This window comes from Arachis hypogaea, chromosome 17, assembly GCF_003086295.3.
Source record: "Arachis hypogaea cultivar Tifrunner chromosome 17, arahy.Tifrunner.gnm2.J5K5, whole genome shotgun sequence".
In the NCBI taxonomy this organism is placed as follows: domain Eukaryota; kingdom Viridiplantae; phylum Streptophyta; class Magnoliopsida; order Fabales; family Fabaceae; genus Arachis; species Arachis hypogaea.
This window is the reverse complement of record NC_092052.1, coordinates 132,632,760-132,641,801: the sequence shown is the minus strand read 5'-3', so window position 1 is coordinate 132,641,801 and position 9,042 is coordinate 132,632,760. Positions and strand designations below refer to the sequence as shown.

Here is a 9,042-nt window from a genome sequence, read left to right as displayed (position 1 = left end):
ATCAAATCACAAAAGTCGCGAATCATTATATTGGAGTCTGGAAAGGAGAAGAAACACGATCCTATTTTGATGTCATTTTCCAAGTAAATTACATTATGGATAGACTTCAGAAACCAAATGTCCAAGGGGATAAAACAGGGAATAGTGCTATATGCATAAATGGCTCACGTTATATTTGAGAAATAATTTAACAGTATAATTAACCATTTGTTATTTTGTTGTGGAATAGCTTAAGAAAAACCTTCTGATTTTTCAGTTGTTATATACTTATATATAGACGAAGAGTGATCCCAATGCATTGCATTGGGACTATCTAGGGAGAATGGAATGGAAAAATGTCAGAATGGTATTCTTTTAACCAATAATAGAGATTCCTTTAAGAGGAATGTTAGGCATCAGTAATTTTAGTGTTTGGTGACCATTAATTAGTCATCAATAGTGTTTTTAATGATGTGAGATTACATCTAATAATGAGAAATCACTCACTTTTGTTTTGATGGTTAAGTGTTGGCCAGAAAACACAAAAGTTGCTGACCTCCTAGACTTTTCCTAAGAATAATTATCTTCGATTTTATCCTCGAACCATGAGTGAGATAAAATTATCATTTTTACCATGGGTGAGGCGAACTACCATTCCCACAATATTTATATTTCAAAACAAGTTTACAAAACTAATTTTAACTTTATTTTTAAGTTTAAGACTTTTTTCAAAAAGACTCGAAAATCATTCTATTTCACCAATGAGATTCAAATACTTTAAATTCACTAAAACTTCTTAAAACACAATTCTTTAATCAAAATTAACTAAATAAAACTTTAAAACAATGTCTCTATTTTTTTTTTTTTTTGAAAATAACACCGGTTTTTATTCTTATTATTCAGTTTCACTCAAACTCCTATAGAAATTTTAGTAAAATCTCCCCTACAACTCAGGTTTTTTCACCCTTCAAGAATTCCATCCAAATCAAACAGTTTCTCAACATGTACCAATCAAACATGATTAAGAATTCCAGCAACAAATCATTTTCCAACAATCAGAAAACCAATCACAGTTCATAACCATAAACAATCCAACTTCTCATTTAATTGTATTGCTTAAAAATCTGAAATCACTTAGCCAGTTTCATTTATCCAAAACAGTTTCATTTAATCCATAAGACTCACATAATCACAAAAATATATTTTTCATATCGATATTGATTTATAACAATTCCTGAAAATAAAAATAGGTTTAAGAAAAGCCCCTACCTCAATCATGACTCAACTACGTGACAAGCTCCCTTTTATTCTCATTTCGTAGCAGCGGCAGCAATTTCGACCGTTTCTGTGACAGCAACATCATCGAACACAGCTTATAGTTGCAGTTCTAGCAGTTCCAAGGACTCCCCGCAACAACGACAACCACAAATGCAACATGCAACTACGGTAACTCAACCCTAAGATATTACCATCACAAAATACTCAATAATTTATAATAGAACACTAACGGCAAGGATTTCGAAATAAGAATACTTACTGTAACTAAGGAGGAATTATGGAACAGAATAGCAGTAGCTCCAGCAATGGTTCCAACGACGACAGCGCCATACCCGGTGACCAAAATAAAGACGACGTGACCTACAGTAGCGACAGTTGCAAATGGCTCCTCTTCTATCTCATTTCCCTCCACGGCGGACCCAATGGCGACAAAGCACCCCCTTCTTCTCTCCTATGCCGCGTTCTGTCTCTCTCTTTTTGAGCTCTTAGGCGGCGTTCTCAACTGACAATGACTGCCTTTGACGGTAGGGTTAGGGTTAGGGTTTTTAGAATTAGATAAAAAGAGTTTTTTTATTTTTTTTATCAAAGATAGAGAGACTCGAACCCGCAACCTCTAAGTGAGTATGGGGAGACTATGCCATTTTTTTTGGAGACTATGCCATTTGAGTTATAGTTCGTTGACTAGACACAAAGAGTTATGTAAAATAATAATTGAAAATCAAATATATAGTTCAATATAATTACTTTTGAGAATACTATTTATTTATCAACTTACAAATTATTTTCAAATAAATACTCTAATTTAAAATTAGAGATAAACTAATTAATTTTTTATTCATAAAATAAAATTTAAAATCTCAATATTCAAACTAAACCATATAAAATTCTCATTATTTTTTTATTATTTAAATTTTAAATTTTAAATAAAAAAAATACCCAATTATTATGGAAAGTATATAAATCCTAATTAATTTTAAACTCAAAGTATCGTAACTTTGAATTAATTATTTTTGGTAAAAATAACTTTCGGAAAATAAAATAATAAATAAATATAATAAATTACAAATAATTTATTATTTGATTTTAAAAAATTCAGAATCTTACACTAACCGCTAGACCAACCTAACTTGGTTCAATTTAACTTTTTTTTAATACGTATAAATTGACTTGATTCACAATAAAAAAAAAGTGTTAAGTACGATTTTGGTTCTTAAGGCATATGTCAAAAATTTTTTTATTTCCAACCTTTTTTTTACATATAAAATTGCCCCTAAAATCTAAATCCAAGTTTTAAAATCGTCCTTTTTACTTAAATATTAAAATTTTGGACCAAAATACCCATAACAAAAAAATTATAAAATAAAAAATAAAAATAAAAATAAAAAAAAGAGAGTGTTTCTTCTCTTCCAAAAGGAGAAGGAAAGAAGAAAAAAGAGAAAAGACAGAAGAAATAATTGTCTATGATCTACCTTTGTCTCTGCTTTCATTGCCACCTCCGTACTATTTTGATTCCTAAAATAAAGATTTTAAAACTAAGTTATATTTAGGAATGATTTTATATAAAAAAAAATAGAAATAAAAAAATTTTCAACTTATATCTTTTGACCAAAATCTTACTTAAGGAAAAGAAAAAACAACAAAATGGATAATTGGGTACAGAGGTGGGGGTATCCGATCCCATATATTCGTTCTCTATGTATGGACAAAAACACCATGGCCCATGAGCATATATTAAGTACACTATTCACAAATCACAATATTCCCAAGACCCTTATTATTATATAAGCAAGACTGAATCTACGAGGAGAGTACCATACTACCAACGAAGCTAAGACAAAGAGTAGTAGTACCATACCCCTCTTAACGAAACCATGGATTTGGAATGGTTGTTCCCAATAGACAGTAATTCTTCTTCATTAACAGCAATATTATTCACTGTGGTGGCGATCATGGGAGGGTTGCTGGCCTATTTGTATGGGCCATATTGGAAGGTAAGGCAGGTTCCAGGCCCACCAACATGGCCTCTGGTAGGACATCTTCATCTCATGGCTAAGTATGGTCCTGATTTGTTCACTCTCCTTGCCAAGCAATATGGCCCAATCTACAGGTTTCTTTAATTTAATTACTCTCGTACTCAATAAATTGTAATATCCCTTTTTATGATCTTGTGTTTGATTGAAGAAGGAAGAAGATGAGATATCATCAATCTTGTAATAACAATGATGATGATAATATGGGTTATCCAAATTAAGGTTTGACCTTGGGATCTGATAGGTGGGTGTGAAGGAACTAGCTAGAATGAATTAAGAAACGTGATTAATTGATCATTGTAGAATGCAAATCACAAAAGCACAATTAGCTTTAGCACAAGTGAAGAGAGGGCCCAGCGCGTGATGTAGCGGTCCTTTCAGCTAAAATGATTTATGCCTAAGTCAACAAAGATAGACATAGGACTTTAGGTGTCTTTCATGTTCTTATTACCTCTATTATCATATTAGTCAACGAGGGTTTCAGTACCTCTCTACTCTTGCTATTAGGGTGGGCACGGTCGATTTGATTCGGATTTATAGGAAAATTAAAATCGAACCGATCAAAATATAATTAGTTCGGTTTGGTTCGAATTTGCATTTTTTTGTACATGTATCTGAACCAAACCAAACTGATTAAAAACGGATTGGTTCGGTTCGGGTAATTGGGTATTTGATGATTTTGAAATTCATAAAAAAAAAAAAAACCCAAATTTTTATCTTAAAAATTCAACAAGTACAATAAACATGTAACATCAATAGAAATAATCCAAACATGCTAAACACCAAATACATTAAAAACTAAACTCATTAAAATCCAAACATATTAATAATGAATAATCATTGTCTAATAAAAAAGTTATATATATTTTTTTATTTTTTTATTTAATTAATATATGATGAGGTTCGGGTTTCGCACCCCCAAAATCGATACCCGAACCAATCATTAACAAAAGTCATCAGTTTGATTCGGATTGGATCCGATTAACCGTTAATTTCAGAACCAATTTAATTAGTTCGGTTCGAATTCAGACGGATAATCGGATACCCGCTATCCGTGCTCACCCCTACTTGCTACTACTTGCCAATCTTTTTCTTCTTAAAAAGAGATCATCAACTTTTAACATCAAATCACAGCTTTCATTAGTGGGTGTTGATATAGTAGTAATTTAATATACTAGATACTAAATTTCTATTTATAATCATATTTATATTAGTGCCGTAAAGAAATATTATTTTTATAACCAAAGATATAAAAATATGAGAGTATAATTTTTAAGAATAATAAATATAAAATAAACATAAAAAACATAAACTAGAAGAGAGGGGGAACAAAAAAAAGAAGAATTAACTAAAGATATACTGCAATATAACTAGATAAGTAATGAAACTGAGTCTTTATTATGATGCAGATTTCATATGGGAAGACAACCACTAATAATAATCGCAGATCCAGAGCTGTGTAGAGAGGTTGGAACAAGAAAGGCTAAAGAAATTCCAAACAGAAGCATGCCCTCCCCTGTTTCTGCTGCCCCTATTCACCAAAGGGGTCTCTTCTTCACCAAGTTTGTTTGCATATTCTAATGACCTTCCTTGCTCTTTGACTCTTTCTATTCTTTTCTAATTTGTTTCTTCACTTCACTTCATTTATTTTCAGGGGTGAACAATGGTCTACTATGAGAAGCACTGTAACTTCCTTCTTCCACACGTCATTCATATCAAGTATGGTGCCAACAATGCAGTCATTCATAGAACCAGCAACCCAGATTCTTGATTCCCATGCAGAAGCACAAGAAGACATCAACTTCTCTAACTTCTCTCTCAGATTAGCAACCGATGTTGTTGGCCAAGCATCCTTTGGTGTCAACTTCGGCCTCTCCAAGCCTCATTCCACCAAGAATGATGCCGAAGATGGCGAAGATGAAGTGTCACAATTCATCAACCAACATATCTTCAACACCACACACCTCAAGATGGACTTGTCCGGTTCCTTATCCATCATAATTGGTCTGATTCTCCCAATTCTTCAGGAACCCTGCAGGCAGATTCTCAAGAGGATACCTGGCACCATGGACTGGAAAATTGAGCGTGGTAATCGTAGTCTAAGCGGCCGTATAGATAGGATTATAGAGAAGAGAATGGAAGAGAAGGGAAGAAGTTCAAAGGATTTCTTGTCAATTGTGCTGAGTGGAAGAGAAAGAAAACAGAACTACCTCACACCAGACTACATAAGCGCTCTTACATATGAACAGCTTCTTGCAGGGTCAACTACCACATCCTTTACCATGTCTTCCATTGTATACTTGGTTGCTGGGCATCCTCACGTTGAGAAAAAGCTTCTTCAAGAGATTGATGCTTTCGGTCCAAAGGACAAGATTCCCACTCCTCAGGATCTTAAGGAAAAGTTTCCTTATCTTGACCAGGTCAAACTCACTTTAACTACAAATGTAACTTCAAGTTGCAAGGGACAACCAAATAAGATATGATATTCAATAAATCATATACCCTTTTGGATGTTTTGTGCAGGTGATTAATGAGTCAATGAGGTATTACATGGCATCCCCATTAATTGCAAGGGAAGCATCAACTGATGTAGAGATTGGAGGTTACCTTCTTCCCAAGGTAACAACACAAGATATCATTGCTTGATCATACTTTCATGTTTTGACATGTTCTTAATAGAATATAATCATACTTTTTTCTGGTTATGCAGGGGACCTGGGTGTGGTTAGCCCTCGGAGCTCTATCAAAAGACCCAAAAAGCTTTCCGGAGCCAGAGAAGTTCAAACCAGAGAGGTTTGACCCAAATTGTGAAGAAATGAAAAGAAGGCATCCCTATGCTTTTATTCCATTTGGAATTGGTCCCCGGATTTGCATTGGCAAGCAATATGCTCAACAAGAGGTCAAGCTTACATTGATTCATTTATACCGCAGATACGTGTTTCGCCACTCACCTGACATGGAAATCCCCTTAGAACTCGACTATGGTCTTGTTCTCAATTTCAAGAATGGTGTCAAGGTCCGAGTTGTAAAACGAAACATTGATTAGTTATCTGATAATACATAATAATTCTCAAGATTAGAGACCAAACAGGAGAATTGAGGATGAACTGAACCAAAATGCAATACAATTTTATATTATAGACCAACTATGTAAACCAACCACCTGTGAAATAATTGGTCACAAGTACTTTGTTATAAAATACTTTCCCCTCATTATTCTGCTAAGGCTTGGAAAATGGATGCTCACTACAATTTTTAAGACTTTTTATATGCAGAAAGATGGACAAGAAGTGCTTCTGATATCAATACCCACACACAACTAAAGTACTAAACAATGATACAAGGACAAATGGAGAGAATCTTGAATTAACATAAACTGTAGTAGCGAAAGCACAAAAGCTACTTCCAAGTTCTACCCCTAGCTAACTCAATTAAAAGTGCATCGAACAACATGATGTTGAACTTCTTGGAAAAGAAATGAAAAAAGATAAATACAGAGAGATGTTGAGTTTGCATCCATCAAGTACAAAACAAAGACGCTAGCTATATGTTCCATTGTTCCCTCTCACCGTGGTTTCACTGAGCTCTTGTCCAAGTTAAGTGGCCTTGAAAAGTTGATTGAATGGTCAGAACCAGCAGTGCTCTTTGCATCCAAATTAGACAAAATCCCTACCCTTTTGAGGAACTGAAAATCATCCATGGATTGTTGCCTCTGAGCTCTATTATACACTTGATTGCTACTACTTCTTTGCTTTGCCTTTGTTGACTTTGTCAAGTTCATGTAATTTGGCCTATTGCTGCTGCTGCTATCTTCTGTTCTATCACAAGTGTTACCAGATACTGGTGTTGTGGATGTGCACATAGAAGATGATGCAGAACTCTCGTCATACCGAAATTCAGAACTTGGACTTGAAGATGAACGAGTGGCTTGTCCAATAATTTGGGGAGGCCTAGCAGAAACCCTTGTTGTGACATTGTTCTTCTTGACTTTCACCATGTTTGGTTCTGATGGTTTCGAATTTGCACCAAACGAGTCCACAAATTTCTTAGCAGGCTGTGTTGTTTTATCCGAGATTTCAGCCTGAGACTCCTCCATTAATCTACTCTCCCATGGCTTAGCAGCCATCCAACGTTCCAACCAACTCCAACCCCAGTTAGATTTGTCAATGTCTAGATTCTTAAGGGAAGCGTTTGTTCTTGAACTAGAACTCGGTGTTGATCTCCATTGCTAAAAACACCAACAACAACCAACTTTGAGACATTAAATCTTAACCAAACAAAAAGATGTAAATAGAAGAAAGAATAAATTAGACGCTGACAAATGTGCCCATATAAGAATAAAACGACAATTATAACCACGGAAGATGGCCTTCGTGTGCTAAAAGTACCCAGACGTTGGTTAGCAATTAGTCTGTTAGGATACTTTTGACACACATAAGCCATATTGTCGTTTTATTCTTATACAGATATACTTGTCAGCGTCTATATCTTTCATGGCTAGAAATGGTAATTTATTCATAGAAGAAAAAATGAAGAAGGTGATACCTTTTGAGCAAGAGAGTATGCAATGGCTCTCTCCCTCTTGAATGCACCTTGTTGGCGCATTTGAATTTTGGCTTTAACATCTTGCAATGTTCCTCTGCTATCACACCACCCTTCCTCTGCTTGCTTCAGAATATCAGCTTTGCTGCGTCTCTGGTTAAGCATTTCCTGAACAGCTTGTCCTTCAACGGACATTCTCACGCGCCGGGCACGGACTCTGGCCTGCACGCGCACCAACGCCTGCATGCACCTCAGTGTTACGGCGGCCTGCTTCCTCACCTGCCTGCCCCTCACAAGAGCCTGAAGCCTCACCACTCCCTTCAACGCCCTCAACGCTCTTCTTGCCTGCATTCAATTCACACCATTTAGCTTTCTTTCATACAGATCTGGATTGGAGAATGCAGTTATGTTATTACCAAGAAACCGCGGAAAGCGGTTTGGATTCTGATGGCGGCCCATTCTTCCCTGACCAGTCGGAAATCCTTCGGAGGAGCTCGAACCACGGCGGCCATGGCAGCCGTGAAGGCTTTTGAAGATGCTGGTGGTGAATCGGAGCATTCGGAGGCTGGTTTGTGGGTGCTGCCTTTGTCCCCGGAGGAAGTCCTCCATAGTCTCCACTTCTTGGTCTTATTATTATTCCCCTGAAAGAAAGAAAGAAAAGGAAACATGAAAGGTGATGAATGAACGAAGTTGAAAACTCAATGTGGTCGACTTCATGTGAAGTTAGTCCTTAGATGAAAATTTATCTGACGACTCTCGTATATCAACTTCACTTGAAGTCGAGTGCACCTGAGTTTTCACCATCAACGAAGTAGTTAACAGAGAAGGAAGGAAGGGGAAGGGACATACAGGAAGTAGTTCGTCTTTGTCGGAGGGCTTCTTGAGGCCGATAAAGGCTTTGACCCATTTACCTGAAGCACCCATTGGGTTCAGTTGAGTTACAGCAAGTAAGTTACTTCACTTGAAATGCTATAATGTTGGAGAGAGAAAGGGGAGAGTGGAGTGTGGTGTGGTGTGGTGTGGTGTAGTGGGAGTGGGAGGTTACTAGATTTTGAAATTCAAAAAACGTGCAACGGACAAAGGGTGTTAGATGTTGGAGCCACTGAGGTTGTTACCTCTGTTGGCCCCGCTATTGCTCTATCAATGGATGATTCCTTCCTTTGCCTTTGCATTGGAACCATCACGTTTCCCCATCACCTTTGGCGCTTTTTGC

At 36.2% G+C, this 9,042-nt stretch overlaps 2 protein-coding genes across 2 annotated transcripts; one reads left to right on the top strand and one right to left on the bottom strand.

The window, feature by feature from the left end:
* Positions 1–3,020: 3,020 nt before the first annotated feature.
* LOC112765001 (cytochrome P450 711A1) lies at positions 3,021–6,512 on the top strand. Its single transcript, XM_025810856.3, has 5 exons — positions 3,021–3,364; positions 4,697–4,849; positions 4,942–5,707; positions 5,811–5,906; positions 5,998–6,512. The coding sequence occupies exons 1-5, from the start codon at positions 3,129–3,131 to the stop codon at positions 6,331–6,333; spliced, it is 1,587 nt and encodes a 528-aa protein (XP_025666641.1). The 5' UTR covers positions 3,021–3,128; the 3' UTR covers positions 6,334–6,512.
* Positions 6,513–6,515: 3 nt separating this feature from the next.
* Positions 6,516–8,885, bottom strand: LOC112765002 (protein IQ-DOMAIN 6). The gene is made up of 4 exons (XM_025810857.2): positions 8,679–8,885; positions 8,246–8,470; positions 7,833–8,174; positions 6,516–7,515 (listed from the first exon to the last, which is right to left on the bottom strand). Exons 1-4 carry the CDS (start codon positions 8,751–8,753, stop codon positions 6,853–6,855), a joined length of 1,305 nt encoding a protein of 434 aa, XP_025666642.1. The 5' UTR covers positions 8,754–8,885; the 3' UTR covers positions 6,516–6,852.
* Positions 8,886–9,042: the final 157 nt, after the last annotated feature.

What these genes read in the sequence shown, in the direction of transcription:
- LOC112765001 (XM_025810856.3), top strand. Translation starts at nt 3,129, where the DNA reads ATGGATTTGGAATGGTTGTTCCCAATAGACAGTAATTCTTCTTCATTA. An exon ending in AGTTTCCTTATCTTGACCAG is followed by an intron (nt 5,708 to 5,810) that starts GTCAAACTCACT and finishes TGTTTTGTGCAG; the next exon opens with GTGATTAATGAGTCAATGAG. An exon ending in GAGGTTACCTTCTTCCCAAG is followed by an intron (nt 5,907 to 5,997) that starts GTAACAACACAA and finishes CTGGTTATGCAG; the next exon opens with GGGACCTGGGTGTGGTTAGC.
- LOC112765002 (XM_025810857.2), bottom strand. Translation starts at nt 8,753, where the DNA reads ATGGGTGCTTCAGGTAAATGGGTCAAAGCCTTTATCGGCCTCAAGAAG. An exon ending in ACAAAGACGAACTACTTCCT is followed by an intron (nt 8,471 to 8,678) that starts GTATGTCCCTTC and finishes TCTTTCTTTCAG; the next exon opens with GGGAATAATAATAAGACCAA. An exon ending in CCGCTTTCCGCGGTTTCTTG is followed by an intron (nt 8,175 to 8,245) that starts GTAATAACATAA and finishes AATTGAATGCAG; the next exon opens with GCAAGAAGAGCGTTGAGGGC.